A 24482-nucleotide genomic window follows, 5' to 3' on the forward strand; every position below is an offset into this window, starting at 1 on the left:
AATGAAGAAGACATTTTTCTTTAATTAATAACTAAAAATTAAGAAAACAAAAATAAAATATTTTGATTCCTTAAGTTTTACAAATATAAATTAAAGCTTCTCGGATAGTAAATAGAATTATTTATTCAAAGTTTTAGACAGTGGTTATTACTCTAAATATGTAACTAATTTTACTTAAATTTATGTTGTTTTATATTATTACAAATTTAAAATATAATTTACTATTAGAATGAATTTTATTTATTAATTTAAATAATACTTAGATAAATATATAAGGTACTATGGTAATTTTTCATTAAGATATATAGTTTTTAAATTCCTATAAAAAGTCTAGTATTTTTTTTAATTTCTTATAAAATATTGTATATTTAAAAGTTAAAAAAGGAAAAATACACTATAGATGTGAAAAGCAATACTAAATTTTATAAGAAAATTGAAAACTATACACAATAGTCGATTTTTTTTTTTAGTTTTCAATCACTGCCAACCACAATCAACTGCGAACGCCTAAATATTAATTATACTATATAGATGTGGAAAGCAATTAAATTAAAGTTTGGGGTAAAAAGTAATAGCCAACAAAAAAAAAGAAGTTGGGTTCTTGGTATAATTATTACTTCGTGGGAGCATGTGAATGAAATAATGGTGATATCTATGATGTCAAAAAAAAAAAAAAAAAAAAAAAAAAAGAGATATATACAGAATCCAAAGACACTGAAGAAGAAAGCCATTGACATAACTAAGCTTCTTGAGGAAGTATCTTAATTCTTGAAGGAATAGAGATTACAAAGATCTTAAGGTATGTTTCTTATAATTATTGACTATAACAATTAAACAATATCAAAATCTTGAAGAAGGTCTCTAGATAAGGTTCGATTTCTTCATTTTATACGTTTTTTTTGGTGGGTAAGAAAGATAACAAATGTAAACACACAAAAGAAGATAGATCATCTTTGCGTATCATGATAACGTTAGTTTGGTGCCATGTCTTTTAGTTTCTCTATCACCATCATGTCTTTTGCTTCAAGTAAGTCATGATATTTTTTTTTCCAACATAATCCACTTTGATTTTATATTGGGATGAATTCGTAATTGTGTTTTCATTTTACTAAATCCTGTTTGTCTTAATCTCCTGCTGTCTAATTTGGATATCATTTTGTACTTCCAGAATCTAATCTTGGTCAATGGTCATAATATTTCCTTAATTGTTCATACTTCATAAGCTAAGAACACAGTAAAAAGGTATTAAAACGATAGTGGTGTTGCGTGCACTGAAAACAACCCAAGTGATGTTAGATAAACTGTCATTGTGCAGCTCAGTGTTGTCTATATATAACCTAAACCAAGAAATCATCTAGAGATTTTCAACTCAATTTCACTCATTTGAGCATCTTTCGAAAAGCATATTTGGGCAGAGAGAGAGAGAAAGATTTTTACAGCTGAGGATGGTGTTCTGCACCGATGACGCGGCCACAGGTGTTAGAGATGCCTTCACTTATTGTTACAGATGCAAAGGTAGAAAAGTTACACTTTCGGATCACGAAGAGGATGATGATAACAAGCCTATCGGAGATTTTAACTACGACCATGAAGTAACTAGAAAACTAATTCATTTGCCTTTCGGTTTCATTTTGCTTTCTTCTATCATTCTTCTTCAACGACAAGAGTTACAAAACCTTTCTTTTTGCAATTGTGTTTGCTTTCAGGATGTTGTTTTCGAGATTAGAAGTCGGGCTATGGAGAAGCTACGGAAGAAGTCAAGGATAGGAATGGAGAGACTAACTTACCAACCAACAAAGGAATGCGACATCGAGAAGGAAGAGGGTAACGAGTTTTGTTCAGTGAGAAGCAGTTTTTCAGAATGTTGTATGAGTGATTTGAGCATAGAAGGATATCTGACGGCGAAAACTGAGTTCTCGAAAAATTCAAGCTTAAAAGGTTTAGAGCTGGAGAATCAATGGAAGATGCATTACGTAAATGAGATTAGGAAAGGATCAGTAATTCAAGAGTTATGTCACTGCCAAGGATGGCCATTTGGTTTGGGACGTAAAGCTGCAATGCTTCCACCTCTTCCAAAGTCACCTGCCGAGTCATGGTCTTGGAGGAAGCCAACAAGAGTTACTCCAGTTCCATTCGTTTGAGAAAAAGCAGCTCTAAATGTTGAATCATTAAAAACAAAAGATCTCTCATGTAAAGAAACAGTAACAAAAGAAAGAACACAAGGGCCTGTTAAAATCGTTGGAGCTGTGAGATTATTTTTCAATTGGTGTTACGCTCTAAATTTGAAAGCTTCGTTTTGAAGAAACAATGAACAAACTCACCTTATATGTCTTTTGGTCAGTTTGACCTTTATTATGTGCTAAGACACAATAACGCAATAAGTCAATAACAACATGACAAGTTTTGCTCGTATTTAAGATCTTCTCTTTCAGTTTTATGCCCTTTGCTCCACGTACGACCCCGAGAGTCCTGAAGTTCCAAGAACGGTGACCTACAGAAGAAACAAATTCAATGCTTAGCCTTAATGGTGCCTGAAAATGCCATATATAATTCAAATCATGAATTTGGACAAGCCTAGACGATGCATGAAGGTTGACAAAGAAAGTATGGAAATGATCACATATAGAACAAGAGAGAATGGGGAAGACAAGTTGAAATTGTCTATAATTACACTACTCATACTTGAATCAGGCTGTTCTAGCTTAGCTTATAATTTATATGTTGCTGTCACAGCTGCACACTGCAACTTATAACACTGGAGGATAAGTTCTCAGATTATAGAGCCCTAGGATCAAGTGATATAATCTAATTTCATTACTTTTCCACATTCAGAACCTGGATGATGCATGAAGGTTTAGAAAAAGATGGAAAATATCACATATAGCATGAGTGAGAGAGAATGTGAAGAACAAGTTGAACTTGTCAATACTTATGCAAACTCATATTTCAATCAGGCTGTTCTAGCTTATATCTTACCGTCAAATATCCATATCACAAGTTATATCACAACATGAGAAGAAGTTTTAAGAGTATAGGCTCCTAGAAACAAGTCAAAAGGATCTAACTTTATTACCTTTCCCCATTCAGAACCAAGCCCGCTGCATCTCATCTTCAAGTGGATCATCTTTGTCCCCAACTCCATCTCAACCTTCTTCTTCAAGTAAACTTCTTCAGGTTCAAAGGACTCTAGGTAATCAGCATACCTCTGATAAGCAGTACGCAGCGCATCAGTTATATCATTTGGTAAAGGCTTCACACCCTGCACACACAAAATACAAACAACAAGTAAACATCAAACAGCCAGAAAAAAAATGAAACGATCGAGGGTGAGGCAAACAAACAAACAAACACAAAACCTCTCCACTCATTCCAATGCTATCATCGATTTCCATCTTTATGGAAGTGAGAATCCCACCGAATTCCTCAACAGCTTCAGCTGCTCGGAACACGTTTTTCAAAGCCTCTTGCCCTGCCTCGTCATCTGTGTTTTTCGATATCGCGCTTTTGGCATCTTCAACAACAGCAGAAGGAAGCTCAGCCCAATCTGCAGCCATCAAGTCTTTGAATGCATTCAAAACATCAGAGTCTTTCATCTCAGGCATGTGAGATACATCTTCGCTAAATCTCCGCACCTGTCCTATACCAATTTCTTGAAGATACCTCAAATCTGAAAATTTTCACCATCAACCATGTCAAATTATATAAAATGCACACTCGAGTAGGCCTCAACCAAATCAGTCTCAAGAGGAGAATCAAATGATAAGTTAAGAGGATAAATCTAACTTTCCTAATCCTCAATTGGAAGAACGCCTAATCAGAGTATGGATCCAATAGAGGGAAACGATTTGTAATCACTAACCAAAAGGAGTTTGATTGGAAGGAGATGAAGAAGAAACAGCGAAGAATCCTCTCGTGGCGAGGAAACGATTGCGAGATAGCTGATTAGTGGCGGCTGATCTCGAAGATCGGAGAGTAGCGACGGTGGCCGCCGCAGCGGTTCGGCAGAGGGATCTCAGAAGCACCATCGTCGATTTAATCAGAGAAGTTGATGTTTTTTTAGTTTTTCTCTATCTGAATGCGAAAGCTCTTTTGAACATTCCGATGATGGTGACAACGATTTGGACTGTAGTAGATGTTGGGCTCATAAATCTTAGAGCTTAAATATCTTGGCCCATTATAGCCCATTTAGATTAAAATTCCTTTTTTTTGTTTTTTTCGACAATCTTCCTTCTTTCTACTTTTGTTTTCTTTAAAGCTTTCGTAGACATTTTTTTTTTTCTTTTAAAGTCTAAAAACTAGTGATGTTAAACTGGGCATTATACCCGCGGGTCTTAATGGGCTCAGTCTATTATTTTTAGACCCAAACCCGTTAAAAAATTACATAATTTCAAATGGGTGCACTCGTTTAAGCCCGTTTATTAAAGGGTCTTGATTAATTTTAAACGGGTAACCCGATTGATTTTTCTTCTATAACCACTTAGTTCTTTCACCGTTCTTAGCACCGTCTCAGTTCCGGTTATTGATATTTGGGTTTGTGTAAGGTTTGTGTTTTTGATATTTGGGTTTGGTTTGTTTCATTGATTTGTGTAAAACAATTTTGGAACTTCTCCTCCTTCCTTCTGATTTGATTTCGATCTGAATCTCACGATTTTGTTTCCAGCTCATTCTCACGCTTCCACGGTGGAGAATCATCCCCACACAGCGACGATTCTGGAGGAGGAGGAGGCGAATCCAGCGGGATTCACCAATGGTTTGAATCTCGACAAATTCTTCGAAGATGTTGATTTGTTGAATCTATGAAAGAGGAGTTGAAAGAGCTCGATCGGCTCAACGAAACACTTTTTGTAATATATAATTTTTTTTTGTGAAACGTACTCTGTAATAAATATTCATATAACTTAAACGGGCCTAAACTATGTACACGGGCCAAAGTAATTTAAACGGGTTTAAACAAACGGGTATCAAATTTAAACGGGTAAAAGTGGGCATTCAATTAAATGGGCAGGGCCTAAACGGGCAGGACCTAAACGGGCCTGGGCCACCCGTTTTAACATCACTACTAAAAACACACACATCTAAGAAAAATAAATCTAAAATGTCGTCTTTATATTTTAAAATTTTCTGCAAATTTATATATAATTTTTACATATTTTATTGTCATGAATTAATTATGCTCATTGTTTTTCCTTCCTTGTAAGATTCATTTCACTAATAATTAATTTATTTTCATCATAATCATTAATGATGGTGTAAGAGAGTATCTAGAACTAGAATTATTCCAAAAAAACACTACTTTAATACGCAGAGAATAACATTCAAAAAATGGATGGGTTAGTGTTTAATGAATTTTTTACTGCTCAAAATTAAACAACTACTGGATAAAAAAAAATAAAACTTCAGAATAATTAAAAATACTATTATTATTTTTCATAATAATTGATCAAGAATCAATCACTAAAGACAGAAAATTGTATTGTTAGCGAAATTTCATATTGACTAATTGTATAATACAATTTTTAATTTATTGTTCAAATGTATATTTGGGTTGTTAGCGAAATTTTATATTAACTAGTTATTTTACAATTAATCACTAAAATTTCTGTAGTCAAATTCTCATCCGCTACAATTTTAAAATCAAAATCTCTACCATCAAAAAAAAAAAATTGTTACCAATCGGCCTATGAAACCAATGTTTTAAAGTATCACACAAAATAATTATCTAGAAATCTTAAAAGGATATTTATGTCAGAAGTTACGTTATGTGCAGAACTAATAATAATGCCCTAGAGGTTCCAACATCAATCAATGAATTGTATTTTTTTATCGCTAACTCCTGATCTGGACGTCACCAATTAGACTGAATATTATATTACTTTTTAGTTCGTTGGTGGCATCATTCAATTTTAGTCAAAATGAACAAACACGTTGATCACTTTAAGTCACCTAATCAAATTAAAATTCAATGATTTCTTTTAAATTACAGCCTATCATTATTTCGAAAATTAATTTTTAATCAAAAAGTCTTATATTGGCTGCCTCTCCCTATCTATGTCTCCCCATTTTTATTTGTCTACCAAACATATACTCCATGGAGTACATCAAAGCTTAACTCTCTTTTTTCATTTCCATGGAATCTAAGAAGAACCAAGTCCCGTTGGAGCTACTTCCATGGTTAGTCGTCCATAGCGATGGTAAGATAGAGAGACTAGCTGGAACCGAAGTTTGTCCTCCTGGTTTAGATCAAGAAACCGGTGTATTATCTAAAGATATCATCATCGATCCCAAAACCGGTTTATCCGCTAGAATCTATCGACCCGACTCGGTTCAACCCGGTCAGAAGCTTCCTCTCGTGCTTTATTTCCATGGCGGTGCGTTTCTCATCGCCTCCGCTTCGTTTCCTTGTTACCATACCACTGTGAACAAACTCGTCGCTCAGGCTAACGTCATCGCCGTCTCTGTCAGTTACAGGTAACGAATCCGGTTTAAGTTGACTTATTTAATATTTTACGGTTCGGTCGGGACTGATGTTGAAATAAAAACCCGGAGTTTCAGTGATTTGGTTCGGTTTGTCAAACTATCGGTTTATTTTGTTGCATGTAGATAATTTCCAAGTAAAAATAATCCGTAAACCGAAATAAGTACGCTTCGGTTTGTTCATAATAGTCAAAAATTGGTTCGGTTTGGACTTTGGTTAACGAATACTGAATTATATCATAATATAAACATTCGGTTTGGATTAGAATTTAGGATGATTCAGTTATTTATTTATGTAGTAATTATGGGTTGTTCGGTTAATTTTGATAATTTTGGTTAAATGTGGTCATTTTATTCAATTTGCTCAAACTTTTCTAGTGAATTTTGGCTCAATTTCTACAAATTTTCAGATCATTTTGAATATGCCAATTTCAAAATCTTTAAAGTTCATACTTCTCTGTAGAATCTCTAACGGTGAAGACAATTTCCAAATACAAATTTTGTAACTCACAATGACTCCATCAATTGTTTTATCTTTTTTTTTTTTTTTAATTTGGACAGACTAGCACCAGAACATCCACTACCTACAGCGTACGAGGACTCATGGACCGCGTTAAAGGCAATCCAAACGGTAAACGATCCATGGATCAACGACTACGCTGACTTGGACCGTTTATTCTTAGTCGGAGACAGCGCGGGAGCTAATATCTCGCACCACCTTGCATTCCGAGCCAAACAATCCGATCAGACCGTTAAAATCAAAGGCATTGGAATGATCCATCCGTATTTTTGGGGAACACAACCTATTGGATCAGAGATCAAAGACAAAGCGAGGAAACAAATGGTGGATGGATGGTGGGAGTTTGTGTGTCCATCCGAGAAAGGATCCGATGACCCGTGGATAAATCCGTTTACTGATGGGTCACCGGATCTTGAAGGGTTAGGGTGTGAGAGAGTGATGATCACTGTGGCAGAGAAAGATATATTGAAAGAGAGAGGGAAGTTGTATTATGAAAGATTGGTGAAGGGTGAGTGGATAGGTGAGGTTGAGATGATGGAGACGAAAGGGAAAGATCATGTTTTTCATATTTTCGAGCCTGATCGTGATGAAGCTGTGGAGATGACACGACGCTTGGCTCTCTTTATTAACCATGTCGTAGTTTGATATTGTTAGTTTTGGATTTATTTTGCCAAATTTTATGGGGTTTTAAATGTTTTTATATTGGTGACCAAAAAATTAAAATAATAATAATAAATGTTTGTATAATAATAAAAAAATGTTTTTACATCTTTGTTGATGCTGTTGTTATTGTTTATTTTTATTTTCCCCAAATTTGTATATTTTGAACATTTATGTGTGGTTTAAAGAGAAGTTCTCTTTGTAGTTTGTATGTTGTTCGTAAGTTCTTGGATTGATACACACCCTTTGCTTCATTTTCGTGGCAAGGACAAGACAAAATTAGAATTTATATTAACCTAGAGTGTTAGGAAATACTACTTTCCTCATTAAAAGTTCTACTTAGCTTCTACTATTTAGCATGGTTCCAAAAACTTCTGATTTTTTCCCCATAACTTTAGGACTACCTGAATTTAAACAACTTCGTATAATATTTTATTGCTCATAAGTAGTTTATTTTGACAAAACAATTGACAAAAATATTAGGATGATTAAAGGTGTAGCTGTTTTGATAACTTTTGATAATTTTTGATAATTTTTGTGGAATGATTTTGTGATTGGTAAAAATTAAAAGTTGTACAAGTTGTATAGATTTTTTGTGTTCACCAATCGAACCCAATAATAGAATGGCCATGGTTACAAGCCAGTAAAGTTGGTGCTTGCAGCCACCATAATAATATGTATTAATATGCCCATATATTTTTCAAATAAACAATAATAGTTCTGCTAGAAACTTACTACAGTAAAACCTCTATAAATTAATAATATTGGGACTAAGACATTTTATTAATTTATAGTGATATTAATTTATCTATAAATTAATATTTATTATTTTATAGTGTAAATTAATAATTATTAATTTATAGGTATATTTTTAATTGTTTAATTTTAAAAAAAATATAAATAGAGACAATTTTGCAAAATAAGATTAAAATTTTGGATGTTGTAAATTTTATGCTACTGGAATTGAATTTGAAATAATTAAAAAATATTATTGACAATGAATTACAAATATTATAGACAAATTCACTTATACACATGACATAAATATTTAAATTTATTAATAAAAATATCAATTATCGTATTTTAATAGTCTATCAAACTATCAAAATGTAAATGATGCATATTTAGAAATTAAAAACTTTAAAAAGTTTTAGCTATTTTATGAAATGTTATAGAGTATTTTATATCATTATAGTTTGAAGATACAACATAACAATTGTTTTCTAAATATGAGGTTTAAACAAAACATACTTTACTTTTTTTTTTCCACAAATGAAATATATTGATTAAGGCAAATCTTTACAAAGAGAGTAATAACTATTATCAATACAACCAAATTTAGCTAAGGCATGTGCTACATTATTACATACTTTACTATATCAGCATATATATATATATATATGTAAATTTACATGATTATTAATTTATGATATTATTGGGACTATATTTTACATGGGGATTTCAAAAAAATTATTATCTTATTATCTTATCGAATTTTGTTGTTTTTTACACTGTCCCGACTTGGGACTAACAAAATTTATTAATTTATAGTGTTTAACAAAACAGTATCTTAAGAATAAACTCTCTTAGAAAACCTTTATTGCTTAGAAAATAACTCAAAACTAAGCTTTCACAAACTCTCTTGTCTCTCACAAGTTGTGTCACAGCTTTGACACCTCCTTATATAGACAGAGAGGTTTAACACCAATTCCTAATTGTATTAGGACTAGTTATTTAGATAACTCCTAAATAACTTTGAGCTAATCCTATTTCCATAACTTGGTAGGACTAGCCTTTAATTCCTCTTTTAACCTTGCTTCTCTTTCAAGCTTAAGCCAACATTCTCCCCCTTAAGCTTGATCTCTTCTTTGGATATGTCCTTGACACCAACAAGTTCTCTCATCTCCAAGAACTTGATCCTTCCTAATGCTTTTGTGAGTATATCAGCCTTCTGCTTACTCCATGGTACATGCTCCACCTTCACTAGTCCATGTTCAGCGCATTCATGGATAAAATGGTAACATCGGTGTATATGCTTACTTCTGCCATGGAAAACAAGAGTTTTTGTGAGAGCTATAGTAGACTTGTTGTCGATTCTTATTAGCACCTTCTTATTTTCTTGTCCTGTTACCAGCCCAAGAAGCTCTTGAAGCCATATGGCCTGCTTCGCAGCCTCAGTAGCCGCCATGAACTCCGCCTCACAAGAAAACATTGCCACGGTTTCCTGTTTTTACGAGCACCAAGTAATCGGGCAATGATTGAAATAAAAAATGTGACCCGTGGTGCTCTTCCCATCGTCTTCATCGACATTGTGGTTGCTATCACTGAAACCAACCAAGCATGTTTCATCAAATCGAGTACAACTAACTTCACTATAGCCAACCAACTCTGCTCCCTTCGATCGAGTGTAGTTAAGTCCGAATGAGAGTGTTCCCCGCAAGTATCTAAGTATCTGTTTTAATGATGCTCCATGAGATACCTTAGGTTCTCGCATATACCTACTCAAGACACCAACACAAAAGGAAAGATTCGGTCTAGTGTGTAACAGGTACCTAAGACACCCAATGTTTCTCCTGTACGCCCTTTCTTCAACACCTTCCTCTTCTTGTGACTTAGACATTTTCAAACCAGACTCCATAGGCGTGAGCACTGCATTACATTCTCTTGGTCCTGCTTCCTCTAGAATCCTTCCAGCATATCTTTCTTGTTTCAACATAACACCATTGTCATGTTGAATCACCTCGATCCCAAGGAAGTATGTGAGTTTCCCGAGATCGCTCATCTCAAACTTTGCAGCCATTCCAACTTTAAAATCAGTAATCACCTTCATACAAGAACCTGTGATAGTAAATCATCAACATAAACTGCCACCAAGAGAAGATGATCCTCAACAATCTTTCGATACAACGAAGCCTCTTTTGAACACTTCTCAAACTTTAACTCCTTCAAAGTTTGATTTAACTTAGCATTCCAAGCTCTGGGCGCCTGCTTTAAACCATACAACGCCTTGTTTAACTTATACACCTTTCCTTCACTCCCTGCAACCAGAAAACCATCAGGCTGAGAGACATAAACTTCTTCCTTCAAGTCGCCGTGAAGGAATATTGTTTTGACATCAAGATGATGTACTTCCCATCCTCGTGAAGCAGCCAGTGCAATAATCAAACGAATGGTCTCAATATGAGCTACTGGAGCAAAGACTTCATCAAAGTCTATACCAAAACGTTGAACATAACCTTTTGCTACTAGACGAGCCTTTTATTTGTTAATACTACCATCTGAGTTTCTCTTGATCTTGAAGACCCATTTTAAACCAATCGGTTTTGCTCCTGGTGGAAGATCAACCAAATTTCAAGTATTGTTCTTAATTATCGAAGTCAACTCCTCTTGACAAGCATCACGCCACACCTGCAGCTCTTTAGCTTCTTGATAATCCCACGGTTCCTCATTAAGTGTGAGTAATAATCGTTCACTCTCTAGCTCTGCCAAGTAAACATAATCATCCTCTAGTTCAGCCAAAAGAATATAATCATCTAGGTACTTTGGTTTGACCGATACTCTTGAAGATCTTTGAAGTACAGGCTGTGACTCCGCGACCTGCTGGTGTTTCTTATCTGTTTCTGTTACATCCCTCGCAACAGATTCCTCTTCTCTGCCATGACTGAACCCCTTATCAAGTATGGTAACACCATTGTCATCACATGACTCATTTCTTTCTTCCTCAAATACCTCTGCTTCTTCGACCTCAATCAAGTCTCTTATTCCATTATTACCGAATTGTCCAAAAACGATTTTGAACATACCTGAATCAATATCAACTTCATCACTATTCCATCTCCAGCTAGTATGTTCATCAAAGACAACGTCTCGGTTTATAACAATCCTCTGTTTTAGTGGATCAAGTAGGCTATAGGCTTTTGATCCTGGTTCGGTGCCAAGGTGTACCAATGCTCGCGATCGATCATCTAGTTTCTTCAAGTGCGGAGTCTCTACTTTAGCATAGCCAGGGCAGCCAAACACACACAAATGCTCTAGGTTCGGTTTCTTACCCTTAAACGCCTCGTACGGTGTTTGTGCCACTAATGCCTTTGTTGGTACTCTGTTTATGAGGTAAGTAGCATGCCTCACCGCTTCTCCCCATAAGTAGTTTGGGACTTTCATATGTTTTAGGATGCTCCTGGTCTTGCCAAACAGAGTTATGTTCCTTCTTTCTACAACTCCATTTTGTTGTGGAGAGTAAGGAGCTGTCAAATGCCTTTGTATATCTGAAACCTCACAAAACCTATTGAACTCTCCTGACACAAACTCTCCACCACGGTCCGTTCTAAACGTTTTAATTGCGACCCCTGTCTCATGCTCAACTATCGCCTTAAACCTTTTGAACCTCTCAAACGCATCACCTTTTTCTTTCAAGAGCAGTGTCCACATGTATCTTGAATGATCATCAATTAAAACAAAGATATATCGATTCCCAACTGATGTAGCAGGCGTGATAGGTCCGCAAAGGTCTCCGTGAACTAATTCAAGTACCTGAGAGGCACGATACGCCGTTGCCTTTGGGAATATTCTTCTTGATTGTTTTCCGAGCAGACATGAAGAACACAAATCCTTGTCGATCTCAAAGTTTGGTATCCCTGTAACCATCATGTTTCGCATCATAGTCTTCATTCCATCACTCCCAATGTGCCCAAGTCTAGTGTGCCATCTTGAGGAGTCACTAGTGGTATTGAGCTGTACACAATGAGTGGTTTCAACTTCCATAACTACCTTATACAACCGATTTCTTGATCTGCTAGCCCTTACTAGTAACTTTCCATCTCTATCGTATAAGATTAAGTAATCCTTCCTCATCCTGACCTCACATCCAGACTCTGTTGCTTGACCAAGACTTAGGATGTTGCTCTTTAAACCTGGTATGTAGTAGACCTCATTTAGAATTTTCTTTTCGCCATTAGCACAAATAAACAAGATTGATCCCTTTCCTTTGATATCAATACGTGAATCATCCCCGAACCGCACTTTTCCTGTAATATTCTTGTCAAGCCTAAAGAAGTAGCTAATATGTCCACACATATGATTGCTAGCTCCATTATCTAGGTACCATACGTTTCCTCTGCAGAGTGCTTCTCGAGTTTATTTGGCTTCACCTTTTGCTTGTTTAGATACACAACTTCATGCATCATTAGTTCATCAGCTTCCTGAGTGTTGTCTTCTTCGTTTTCCTCTGTTTCTTGAAGCTTTAGCAACCTATCTGGGCAATTAGAGGCATAGTGACCAGGCTTGTCATATCTAAAGCAAATAACTTGCGATGTATCCTTCTGTTGATAACCAGAACGTCCACGTCCTCTTCCTCTTCCAAATCTACCTCCAAATCTTCCACCACCTTGTCCTTGTCCTCTAAAACCTCCCGAGTTTCCTTGAAAAGACTCAGAATCCACGTTTGAGTACATAAGCTTTCCTTGATCTTCTTCTTGATGATCTTCCTCATCACAAATCCTTTCTTCGTAGGCTTTAAGTCAGCCTACAATATCTTCAAAACTCGTTGCATTAAGATCAAGTACTTGTTCTAAAGCCTTGATGATATGTATGTAGCGTCTCCTTGGTAAACTTTTGAGAAACTTCTTCACAAGTTTCGGTTCTTCTATCTCTTCTCCTAAAGCTGCAGACTTTGTAGATATTTCAGAAGTTTGCCAACAAAATCATCAATCTTGTCATTCTCTTTCATCTTTAATCGGTCAAAGTTGGCCATTAAAGTCTGCAAACGTGCTTCTCGAACTCTATCTGCACCAACATGTCGTAACTTTACCGCTTCCCATACAGCCTTTGCGGTTTTAAGTTTTCCTACTTGTAGAAGTAGAGCCTCGGGTATGGATTGAAACAACACTCCTTTAGCCATGTCGTTCTTATCTTCATTCTCGGAACTCGATTCTATAACCTCCCAAACCTTGTGAATTCGTAGTAAGATTTCCATCTTCATGGACCAGACGGTGTAGTTTGTGGTATTAAGCATTGGACATTGGGTTGAGGAGGAGCCACTTTCTCGTACCGTATTTGATATAGCAACAATAGCTCCTGCATCTTTCTCTGCATCACTCATGTTTAGATTTCGAAATAAAGTAGTCAAGAGCGACTTCTCTTGTTACAAGTATGAAAGAAAACTTTGTGTGAAGATAAAAGGATCCTCTCTTTAGTTCAAAGAATACTAGATTCAGAAATTCAATAGAAGCTCTGATACCAAATATTGAATTTAACAAAACAGTATCTTAAGAATAAACTCTCTTAGAAAACCTTTATTGCTTAGAAAATAACTCAAAACTAAGCTTTCACAAACTCTCTTGTCTCTCACAAGTTGTGTCACAGCTTTGACACCTCCTTATATAGACAGAGAGGTTTAACACCAATTCCTAATTGTATTAGGACTAGTTATTTAGATAATTCCTAAATAACTTTGCGCTAATCCTATTTCCATAATTTAGTAGGACTAGCCTTTAATTCCTCTTTTAACCTTGCTTGTCTTTCAAGCTTAAGCCAACATGTTTTACTGTACTAACTACTAAGTATTAACTTATAGAAACAATAGTTTAAGGTTCAACCACCACAGATTAGACTTTTTTTTCTTTTTAACAAAAATATTTGCCCAACTTCCCATATGATTTTCGGTTTCTCGTGTCTTTTTCTCTTCGTTTTCATTATCAAAGATCTCTCGGTCTTGAGGTCGTCTCTTATGACATGATTATCTTAGTTACGATAGACAAGGGTTATATTTTTCGAACTATATTACTGCTTCTTATGGGTTTCTACAGCTTTCAAATTAATGCACCTTTAGAGGTTTGTATCTACTTACATTTACATGATTACCTAAATTAAATCTAACTATTTCCCAGTGATAAGAATATAATGTCTATCTCATTATGTACAATGTATTCTTTACCAATTATAAAACTACACAGTGTTTTCCTTTTATCGTCTTGACCGATAAGCCTGTCCCTTAAGCCATTAAATTTTACAAAGAAGGAATATGAAGTCTGAACTCTTGTAAAGAACAGGGCAGTGGTGGAAAAAAATCAATTTGGCCAACAATTTTGTGGCTCCCCGCATATCAATTCGCTATATTCCCGGCTTTGATGGACGGTAGAACTAATGTGGACGCTTTTAATGTTCTATCTACCATGAAAAAGAAAACAAAAACTTGATAAAGCAAAGTCGGTTTGTATAATTACATAGTTGAATACGATAGATAACAAGATCATATGTAATTATAAAAAGCAAAGCATAGGCCATAGGCGAGAGAACCTAGCATGTATAGTACTTTCGGGGACAAGCCATAGTGGAAGGTGATCCATCTCACGCATGAAAACTCCTGTTCCGCTTGATTTGAAAGTCTGATATTCATTTCTACTATCATGTTTCTTTCTTGTTTAATATCAACAACCCCTTTTTTCTATTCCATCATTCTCTTTAATCGGTGCTTTCCCCTAAATATCGTAATGAAAATGATAGATTAATCATGAAAACTAAGTATGATTTTGAATGTAGATAAATACTCTGTGAAAAAAATGATAGAATAATGAAGCCAGTTTCGTAAAATAACTATATGAGTTACCATAAAAACCTAACCAAACAAATTTTTATATATTTAACCAAATGGTGTATATAGAAATTTCTGCATATGATTATCCGAGCTCAATCTGAATTGAACCGGGTTTAATTTGTGCAACCAATTTAGCCAAACGACTCGATATTCGTTAAATTTTGATGTTTAACTAAATTTCTTAAAAGCTCTATAATACTAATTAAACTATATATATAATTAATTTTAATTTCATGTAATTTTTATACAAATCTAGCAAACTCAACCAAACGGAAATAAATTCTGGCTCTATTTGGGGTATATTATTCAAAATGGAAAATCTGAAACCTGAAAACCTGAACCGAATGCCCATGTCATGCCTACTCGATTTTTGGTAGACTCTTCTCTCCTTTTTTTCCCCGTCTAGTGCCACTCTCTCTTGGCAATGGCACCAATACGCCTCTTAACCCAAACAACTTTCTTATGACGATGATCCGAAGGATCTTTGCCCACATTGATCGTGAAAAATATGAGCTAAATAAATACGACACAAACTGAGCGTGTAAATGCATGGGCCATGTGCCCATGTATACAAGACAAAGCAGACATGCAAAGTTGGAAACATATGGAAGTATGAATCACCTGGATTACATTATATACTCAGACATCATAAAACATCATCATTTCTCTTTTTGAAGTATAATTTCCCCACATTTAAAGTTTCATTTAAGACAATGCTAATGAATGCAATCTGCTTCTTTATAAATACCGAATATTTCATGCTTCTTGTTTCTTCTATCTTCTGTTCTCCTATCTAACATATATATTTTGTTTTTTGTTATTTTTTTTTTGCATATTCTCTTACTATCTCAATTTTGTCCCGGACACATGGGAATGTCGAATAAGTCAGTTTCTACATTTACATTTTTCCTTGCTTTGGTTGTTGTGCATGGAATTCAGAAAACAGAAGAGAGACATTTGCAAACTACTTCGTTAGAGATTGAGCGAATCTATAAGAAGAAACCTGAGGTTAGGAATCCCACCATTGTGGTCACATATACACGACGTAGTGTCCTTGGAAAGGCGGTCATCTTACACCCCACTGACTTTAGGCCTACAAGTCCCGGTAACAGCCCTGGCGTAGGACACTCTCACGGGCGACACTGATTTGATCATACCATACATCAAAGTCTATTTCATAATATATACTTTTTTAATGAACTATCGTTACAGACTTTTCTTCCAATTTTATAATAAATATATGTATCATGTATGTATGTCTTTGGGATGTTTGGAAATCAGTTTGGCATTTCAATCTTTTTGACAGTACTATGAAATAGTATGATCACTATGTATTAGTCTTGGGTTTGTTCCCCTGTCACGTATTATAAGATTCTATAATGAATAATAAACTCGTTTTCAATAAATACATATATAAATGGATTACGCTTAGTAAAGTTGTTAGTTGTAAGGCTAGAAATGAAAAGAGAAAACATAAAAGAAACGGTAAAGTATAAGAAAAAAAAGAGGGGCCTAAAAGAGTAACCAAGAGTGTATAGTTAGGATCTTGTGGTATAACGCGACATAAGCGTTTGAAAGAGGGAGTTTAAATCACTATAAATGTATATTTGATGATTTAAAAATGGTTCCGGATCGGATACGTGCAGAAATTTTCACTAAAATCTCAAATGTCAAAAACAAGATTATCCAGTTTTTCGTTTAAAATCAGTTGATCTCATTTCTATTCATGGATAGCTTACTATCATTGAATACTCATGATATGCATAAAAAAAATAAAATAGAAACTAGCACAAAATCATAAAATAGAAAAACAAAGCGAAATACAAACTGATAGAGTGATACTTAAGGATGATTAATAGGTTAATTTTTTTTTTGTAACCAATATACTTTAGACCTAGAGAGAACAAAAATTATAGTAGTCTATTTTCTATGGTCGATATTCAAATTCATGACATTTGAAGATATTTTTGGTTACCAACATCGATCGCACATAATAATTAATTTCATTATAATTATTGATTTTTTCTTTAAATTAATTAACATGCTAATTAAGCTACATATATCGCAATACAACAGGTCTTCAAGTTTTCTCTCCCAAGCGAAGTTGTCGAGCAACCTCCAGTCTAAACCGTTTCCGGCACTGGTGGAGCTTCCGCTCGCCGGCGTCAAGATAAAATCACTTGTTTGCTATTTCAAGTTTTTCCTAATTAATGTTTTCCTCTTTTTAGTTATTTTTCCCTTTTATTTCTATCTTTTTAAAAATTTCCAAAACGTTTTGAACCCTATAATTTTTCGCAGCGTTTCATCAACCATCAACGAAGGGAAGCGGTTTCCGGTGAACCTCCTCCCTCACCTTTTGTCCAGAAGCATCCGAGGGGTTACAAAACTTGGATCCGGTTTTGGATCTGAAATTTTTTCGATCTGGCTTTCACTTCACCCCTGAAGATCCCTCACCCTGGGCTTCGTTGCTGGCAGGAGCTTTCTCTCTTGGACCAGCAGATGCGCCATGCACAGGGGAGACATCGACGGCGCATGACGATTCTCTTTTGAGGGAAACTTATATTAAATCTGAAAAGAGTGAGCCTTCTTGCCTCCCTGCCTTAATAACCGAACAAACTCATCCCGAGCCACTATTGCACCACCTTTTTCCGATGAGTCTGAGTTCAAGGCCAGCCCTCCCACTTCCTCCGGGCAGCCGCCATGGTCACAATCCGTGCATAGCCATCACACGAATAGGGTTCCTCTTAATGGATCCTAAAGTTGTTTTTGGTCCATTAAGGCTTCAACTGCCAAAGCTCATAAGGTGTACTTCAATTTTCTATCCCTTAAAATCCAGGTTAGTTTCTTTATGTCGATGGAAAAACCTTAGTCGTTGGTGTGATGAAGATTATGATCTATATGGTAGAAGACTCCATCTAAGAAGTAATGCATCATTGTTACTATGGCTTGACTTTAATCATCCGAGAATCATGGTAGGTAAATCCCTTACGGCTTTGTCTTATGAACCCCTTAGCTTGTCTTGTAATGGTATATGGATCCCAATTCCATGTTGACAGAGCTTTGAGTATGGCTATGATTTGTCTGAGCTTTTATCTCACTCTACGACAACACTAACAAACGACTTCAAGCACCAGAGCGTAACCAACATTGCTTGAACCATTGTTAAAGTCCTACTTTATGTAGATATTCTCATACCGGTGAGATCCACGACTCTGACCCCTTCCTCAACGTTACTTTGTCCTGTCATAGAAGAAATATCGATGATCCTCCATTGACCTGTTCATGGAAGAAATGTCGATAATCCCTTATCTCACATGTATCAAGAGGCTAGCTAGCTTTTGACTCAAAACTCTCAAGGACCCATTATTGACTAATCCTATCTATGTTTTTCTCTATCTTTATAAGGCATTGGGGAATGACCTTTATTGTTGTAGTGTTTTACTTTTTGGATTCTCAGAATCCTTAGGTCATCTCCATCAATGTATCTAACAAGTTTCTTACAAGTTTGCTAATAATAAAACAGAATAAATATAATTTTTAAAGATTAATTTTGCTAAGCATCGATCGTTAGATTAGATGTTTTAGATTTCTTTAGAAACCTGTGTGTGTCAACTTGTGATTGGTTCAGGTAAAAAAAGAAAAAATAAAAGTTTTGTTTTTTTTTCTCTCTTGTCTCTCTCGTCTCTCTCGTATCATCGCTTCTGATTTCCTCCGTCGCTTCACCATCCTCTCTGTTTCTGGGATGGGTGATTTCTTCAATGAGGTTAGTTTCGATTACTCCTTCTACTAGTGTTTGTTGTTTTGATTCTTCTTATCGATTTGTTTTTTTTTTGTTATTGAAGTCGAATCTTCGATTTGGAATATTGAAAAGAAGATAGACTTCTGACTTTTCAGATTCGATTCAGACTTAGGACAACGTTGGTGTTGCAGCTGTTGCTTTTGGAACTTCTTACTATCATCTTCACCCTAACGATGCAACTCTCCTCTGGGATCGTCTTCTTGTACGCTTCTTTATCTCTTCTCTTCTCTTCTCTTCTCTGAGACTTGCTTTTTGTGTCTTGTTTTTGATCACTCGTTTTTGGATGAAATAACTATTGCCTTCACATCAATCATGGCTATATTTGTAATTGAGAGGATTGATGAGCATAAGGGTTACTTACTCCATTGTTCCTTTGCTTCTTGCTTGCCTTATCAGCATTTTATATTGGAGGTAACTCAAATTCCTTAAAACTCTCAACTGGTTTTTAATGATACCATTTTGAAGTTAAGAGTAAGCTGACATGAGAGGCTGTAATATTACAGGTTTTTCGATGACCTTAAACTATATGCTTTAGTACAATTTGTTCATTGCATTGTCATTCCCTTGATGGTTATTTTATCACCTCCAATGTATACACATTCTACGTATTGGCTTTGGGCTGCAGGTTAGTGCTAAGGGATTGTGTTGATATATATCTTCAGTTTGCTTTTGCAGTTATAGCTTTCTTACCTCTGGTTCTTATTCGAGATTCAATTGGCTGAAATTGCAGGATTTTATCTCTTAGCTAAGGTGGAAGAAGCTGCTGATAAGCCTATATATAGTTGGACTCATCATATTATTAGTGGCCATTCTCTGAAGCATTTGTACGCTGCTATGTTCCATGTCTTCCTTACCCTCGTGCTTGCAAAAAAACCGTTCAAACTGAGAGGTACATTCTCATATATATATGAAATGACCGGGAATTGCAGATCCATATTCTTGACTCATGCATTCCATTGTTGGATGTTGTCACAGTTAACACTTATGTTTGAATTTAGATGTCTGCTTGTATGTTGTTTCTGTTTATGTTTATGTTTATGTAATGAGTTTAACTTGTTTGATTTCATATATAATCACAATCAGTTGATGTTTCTTTGTTATGTAATGAATTTAAGTGCTTCAGTTTTGTTTTTATGTATGAGTTTTAGTTTAATTTAACATGTTTGATTGATTTGTGTTTCACTTTGTGTCATTCCATGAGGTTTGGGAAAAGAAGAATAAGACAAAAAGTTCTTAATCTAACTTTTTAGCAACTCTCAATGGACCCATAAATATTTACAGTTTCTTAAGAAGTTCTTAATCTAACTTTTATCAAAATTAATAAGAAAAATGTGTTAAGCAACTTTGTTTAAGATGCATCAGTGGAGATGTCCTTAACTCTTTGTACTTGATTTCTATCTTAGTGAAATGAAAACAAGTGTTGTTCAACAAAAAAAAAAAACTACATATATCGCACAGAATAATTGTTTTCCATTTACTTTTTTTTTCCTTTACTATTATTTCTTTTGTCATCTGATAGAATCAAAAACTTTGAGAAGCGTACAATGTAAAGAAAAAATTAAAACCAAGAGATATATAAGACACATCGACCCCCACTTGATACTGAAGTCAAAAGACCCTGCAGTGTCAAGGCCTAAAACCGTCCTCCCCTCGGCACACCTATAGTAGCCACCATGCATCTTATGATCCTGCCGCTAAATTACTACTATTCTCTTCTTTACTACTATTTAAGAGCTAAATTACTACTAAATCCAAATACATTTCTTTAATTTTGATTATTTCTTCACATACATACTAACAATACCCCTTTTGATATTACATTTACCAAATGTTAGTTTTGCAACAATCTTTATATAATAAATGTTTTGTTTCACAGTGTTCATAAATTTTGGTGTTATATAGAAAGCAATCTAAAAACTGGAAAGTAAAGCTAAAAAAGAGTAGTAAGAAAAAGGAATAATAAAGCATACTATATGTATGTACCAAAAAAAAAAAATAATAAATAAGAAAAAGGAGAAAGTGCATCATGCGAGCGAATCCAAAAAAACACAAACACATAGATAGCAAAAACAAAAGCAACCAACGGTTAAGATCTATCTCTATCCGTACAATCCAACGGTTTTCACAAAACTAGGTCAGAAACAGAAACCGTAAAAAACCTAGTACACACTACACACAATACAAACCCATAAACCCGACCCGTATTTGTGTTTATTTTCTTTTTCTTTTTCTTTTTGCCAAGTTCCCCACTTTAACCGGATAATAAAAAAAAGACCCCTAATTTGGACCCTAAACTTTGCCATTAATAGAACTCTGAAACCCAACTCTCCAAACTTCCCTGTTTGGTCCGAATCTAACCCTAATCTAAATATCACATCACATCACACCTTACACATAGCGCCGCAAATTCATGGCAGACGTCAAGATTGAATCTGAATCCTCGGATTCTCAGCCTTTGGTCGACACCAATCAACCTGCTCCTCCACAGCCACCACAGCCGCAGCCACCGGTTGAAGAAGAGGAGAACCAACCAAAAGCATCTGTGACGCCGACGCCACCGCCACCGCCGCCACAGTATATGGCTATGAGATATCCACCAGCGGTTGTACTGCCTCACCATATGATGTACGCGCCGCCGCCTCCACCGCCTCCGTACTCACCTTATCATCAATATCCGAATCAGCACCACCCCCATCTCTCTCGCGGTGGTAATAACAATAAGCATCAGAACGCTTCTAATGGTGAGAACAAAACCATTTGGGTTGGTGATTTGCATCATTGGATGGATGAGCCTTATCTTAATTCTTCTTTTGGATCCGCCGGCGAGGTTTGCTTCTCTCTCTCTCTCTATATCATTATCTCATTCTCTCTCTAACATTATTACACAAACATTTATGTATCTCTTGATTAGCGTCTTAGATTGTACATTAACAGTTTCTTGATTCTGTTCTCGTTGACTTTTAATGCTTTTTGACCTTACCCTTTTCAGCATCTATCATATAAAGTTTGCTTTTTTTTTTTGATTTTACGTACGTAACTCGCTGACTCTGTTTTTTATCTCTGTTTCTTTTGTACTCTTCTCTGTTGGTAATACAAATACAGATTGTTTCCGTTAAGGTGATCCGTAACAAGCACAATGGTTATTCAGAAGGCTATGGATTCGTGGAGTTTGAATCCCATGATGTAGCTGATAAGGTTTTGCAGAAGTTTAATGGAGCGACTATGCCAACTACTGAGCAGCCTTTCCGTTTGAACTGGGCTAGTTTTAGCACTGGTGAGAAGCGGTTGGAGAACAATGGACCTGATCTCTCTATCTTCGTGGGGGATTTGGCTCCGGATGTGTCTGATACTTTGCTGCACGAGACGTTCTCTGAGAAGTACCCGTCGGTTAAAGCTGCTAAAGTTGTCTTTGATGCTACTACTAGAAGATCGAAAGGCTACGGCTTTGTGAGGTTTGGTGATGATAATGAAAGGACCAAAGCCATGACTGAGATGAATGGTGTTAAGTGTTCTAGTAGAGCTATGCGTATCGGTCCTGCTACCCCGAGGAAGAGTACTGGTTATCAACAAGGTAATGTCTTTTCGATACCCTATAGTTCGTTGTGTCCAGTCTATTGATATTTGTGTTAAGTCTGAGTCTTTGTGATTTATTTGCCCATTGTTAAAGCTTGTGTTACCGAGTTGTATTGCAACAACATGTTGTGTACTTAAAACTTTTTTTTGACTATGGTAGGTGGATACATGTCGAATGGTGCCATGGCGCGTCCTGAAGGGGACACATTGAACACAACAGTAATTGTTATTTTTTTTTTTCTTTAGTAGTATCTTCTTGTTTTCTTCTACCTTTCCATGTGATTGTGACAAGAGAAGGTTAATCTCTTTTATATCTTTCCCGTTTAATCCATGTTTTATAACATAGATATTTGTTGGAGGACTTGACTCTAGTGTCACTGACGAAGACCTAAGGCAACCTTTCTCTGATTATGGGGAAATAGTCTCTGTCAAGATTCCTGTTGGTAAAGGATGTGGGTTTGTTCAGTTTGTTAACAGGTAACAACATTAAATGCCGATGTTTATATAGTAACCATGAATTAAGTAATTTTCTTATTGTTGTTTTGCCACCGTAACATTTGGTTGCAGACCAAATGCAGAGGAGGCTTTGGAGAAACTAAATGGGACTGTAATTGGAAAGCAAACAGTTCGGCTTTCGTGGGGACATAGTCCAGCCAATAAGCAGGTAAATCACACTAGATAATAGTGTCTAATCCTGGTACAAGTGTATCAAAATGCAAATCTTAAACAGTAACAAAGCTTTGAATCAATGTTACTGCTTCGAATCAATGTGTTACTGCTTATAAGTGTTGACAAAACAGGCTTATTGTGTTATCAACACAATAAGTTCAGGCCATAGAACAAAACCCAAAACTGTTCTCTATTATAGTAATTAAAGAAAGTTTGATTTTGTGTTAGAACCCCTATGTGAACCTAGTCTGAGATAAACCGAGCTGATTGAATCATGAGCTTCATTGATAATACTTTTTAGGACGTTTGATTCATTTTTTTTTACTTCTGTTTTGGAAAACCTATTAATTTTTCATAAAATGTTATAACTTCATGGATGTTAATTAATATTATATAGATTTGGCATGATTAAACGTTTTGATATGTATTATTGTTTTTGAAGAATTTCTGGTTGCACTAAGTTTTATATCAGCTCAATTTGGTTTGTAAGACTATTAGTATGGTTAAGTGTGGAAATAAGTTTGTTTCTGTTTGTTTTTTTTTACGCCCACCCTTCTTTGAGTACTTTCCTTGTGTGATCTATATCATGCTCTCACCTGAGATTTGAATGCCTCTGATTGTAACAAGTTTTGTGTTGTGTTGCAGCCTAGAGATAAGTATGGAAACCAATGGGTTGTACCATACTACGGAGGACAGTATTTCAATGGGTATGGATACATGGCACCGCAACCTCATGACCCGAGAATGTATCCCGCTGCACCTTACGGAGGGTATCCAATGTACGGTGGCCATCAGCAACAAGTTAGCTGAGGAAACTAAAAGCTTAATCTCTGATCATCTATCTGTAGGCAAACAAAAACTCACTCAAGTTAGGTGATGTTAAGAGGTACAAGGAGGCAAAAATGGTTGCCTTCTTGTCTCTCTTTGAGTTTAGGGCTTTATCTTTTTAGTGAAAAATGAATTTTGGTGGAAACCATAGCAGTAATTTAGGAGACTTGGATTTGATTGATTAATTTGATTTGTTTCTTCGGATGTTTTTCACTATGGAACCTATTGATCAAAGAAGAAGTGAGTTGAACCGATTGATTATTATTTTTCTTTTGCTAAACATGTCATTAGTTTAACGTTGTGGAACGAATCTAAACTCTTAGGTTTGTTTCGTTATTGTGTTTGGAGATAGTGATCGCCATGTGGCC

The 24482-nt window shown here is 35.6% G+C and overlaps 4 protein-coding genes, 2 long non-coding RNA genes and 1 pseudogene across 12 annotated transcripts; 6 read left to right on the plus strand and 1 right to left on the minus strand.

The window, feature by feature from the left end:
- Positions 1 to 577: 577 nt before the first annotated feature.
- LOC104758043 (uncharacterized) lies at positions 578 to 2305 on the plus strand. 3 transcript variants are annotated; one of them, XM_087485846.1, is made up of 3 exons: positions 578 to 799; positions 1316 to 1592; positions 1707 to 2305. In XM_087485846.1, exons 2-3 carry the CDS (start codon positions 1446 to 1448, stop codon positions 2139 to 2141), a joined length of 582 nt encoding a protein of 193 aa, XP_087341972.1. In that variant the 5' UTR covers positions 578 to 799; positions 1316 to 1445; the 3' UTR covers positions 2142 to 2305. The 3 variants fall into 3 exon arrangements, with proteins under 3 accessions (XP_087341972.1, XP_087341974.1, XP_087341973.1); XM_087485848.1 differs by having other exon boundaries at positions 616 to 799; positions 1416 to 1592; XM_087485847.1 differs by having other exon boundaries at positions 637 to 799; positions 1403 to 1592.
- On the minus strand, positions 2228 to 5663 carry LOC104742258 (succinate dehydrogenase subunit 5, mitochondrial). The gene is made up of 5 exons (XM_087485845.1): positions 5625 to 5663; positions 3860 to 4123; positions 3357 to 3667; positions 3074 to 3259; positions 2228 to 2491 (listed from the first exon to the last, which is right to left on the minus strand). The coding sequence occupies exons 2-5, from the start codon at positions 4023 to 4025 to the stop codon at positions 2435 to 2437; spliced, it is 720 nt and encodes a 239-aa protein (XP_087341971.1). The 5' UTR covers positions 4026 to 4123; positions 5625 to 5663; the 3' UTR covers positions 2228 to 2434.
- A 344-nt stretch (positions 5664 to 6007) lies between these two features.
- LOC104742259 (putative carboxylesterase 2) lies at positions 6008 to 7764 on the plus strand. The gene is made up of 2 exons (XM_010463242.2): positions 6008 to 6468; positions 7036 to 7764. The coding sequence occupies exons 1-2, from the start codon at positions 6128 to 6130 to the stop codon at positions 7637 to 7639; spliced, it is 945 nt and encodes a 314-aa protein (XP_010461544.2). The 5' UTR covers positions 6008 to 6127; the 3' UTR covers positions 7640 to 7764.
- An 8227-nt stretch (positions 7765 to 15991) lies between these two features.
- On the plus strand, positions 15992 to 16651 carry LOC109128846 (precursor of CEP1 pseudogene; annotated as a pseudogene). The gene has a single exon (XR_015580676.1). The product of XR_015580676.1 is annotated as a precursor of CEP1 pseudogene (transcript).
- Positions 16652 to 17340: 689 nt separating this feature from the next.
- LOC147928670 (uncharacterized) lies at positions 17341 to 18787 on the plus strand. The gene is made up of 2 exons (XR_015580672.1): positions 17341 to 17457; positions 17544 to 18787. It is a non-coding gene; the product is annotated as an uncharacterized LOC147928670 (long non-coding RNA).
- A 61-nt stretch (positions 18788 to 18848) lies between these two features.
- On the plus strand, positions 18849 to 20144 carry LOC104743907 (uncharacterized). 4 transcript variants are annotated; one of them, XR_015580670.1, is made up of 5 exons: positions 18883 to 19008; positions 19140 to 19246; positions 19441 to 19455; positions 19548 to 19669; positions 19775 to 20144. It is a non-coding gene; the product is annotated as an uncharacterized LOC104743907 (long non-coding RNA). The 4 variants fall into 4 exon arrangements; XR_015580671.1 differs by lacking the exon at positions 19441 to 19455 and having other exon boundaries at positions 18849 to 19008; positions 19533 to 19669; XR_015580669.1 differs by lacking the exon at positions 19441 to 19455 and having other exon boundaries at positions 18867 to 19008; positions 19088 to 19246; positions 19533 to 19669.
- Positions 20145 to 21226: 1082 nt separating this feature from the next.
- LOC104742260 (polyadenylate-binding protein RBP47C') lies at positions 21227 to 24378 on the plus strand. The gene is made up of 6 exons (XM_087484992.1): positions 21227 to 21871; positions 22147 to 22615; positions 22778 to 22836; positions 22964 to 23094; positions 23185 to 23281; positions 23932 to 24378. Exons 1-6 carry the CDS (start codon positions 21455 to 21457, stop codon positions 24094 to 24096), a joined length of 1338 nt encoding a protein of 445 aa, XP_087341118.1. The 5' UTR covers positions 21227 to 21454; the 3' UTR covers positions 24097 to 24378.
- The last annotated feature ends 104 nt before the right edge of the window (positions 24379 to 24482 follow it).

The sequence above is a fragment of the Camelina sativa genome, chromosome 14 (assembly GCF_030686135.1).
Source record: "Camelina sativa cultivar CO46 ecotype springtype chromosome 14, ASM3068613v1".
Lineage (NCBI taxonomy): Eukaryota > Viridiplantae > Streptophyta > Magnoliopsida > Brassicales > Brassicaceae > Camelina > Camelina sativa.

Coding starts and splice junctions, on each gene's coding strand:
- LOC104758043 (XM_087485846.1), top strand. CDS start 1,446: ATGGTGTTCTGCACCGATGACGCGGCCACAGGTGTTAGAGATGCCTTC. Junction 1,593..1,706: donor ATTTTAACTACGACCATGAA/GTAACTAGAAAA, acceptor GTTTGCTTTCAG/GATGTTGTTTTCGAGATTAG.
- LOC104742258 (XM_087485845.1), bottom strand. CDS start 4,025: ATGGTGCTTCTGAGATCCCTCTGCCGAACCGCTGCGGCGGCCACCGTC. Junction 3,260..3,356: donor GCATTGGAATGAGTGGAGAG/GTTTTGTGTTTG, acceptor TTGTGTGTGCAG/GGTGTGAAGCCTTTACCAAA. Junction 2,492..3,073: donor TTGGTTCTGAATGGGGAAAG/GTAATAAAGTTA, acceptor TTTCTTCTGTAG/GTCACCGTTCTTGGAACTTC.
- LOC104742259 (XM_010463242.2), top strand. CDS start 6,128: ATGGAATCTAAGAAGAACCAAGTCCCGTTGGAGCTACTTCCATGGTTA. Junction 6,469..7,035: donor GCCGTCTCTGTCAGTTACAG/GTAACGAATCCG, acceptor TAATTTGGACAG/ACTAGCACCAGAACATCCAC.
- LOC104742260 (XM_087484992.1), top strand. CDS start 21,455: ATGGCAGACGTCAAGATTGAATCTGAATCCTCGGATTCTCAGCCTTTG. Junction 22,616..22,777: donor GAGTACTGGTTATCAACAAG/GTAATGTCTTTT, acceptor TGACTATGGTAG/GTGGATACATGTCGAATGGT. Junction 23,095..23,184: donor TTTGTTCAGTTTGTTAACAG/GTAACAACATTA, acceptor ATTTGGTTGCAG/ACCAAATGCAGAGGAGGCTT.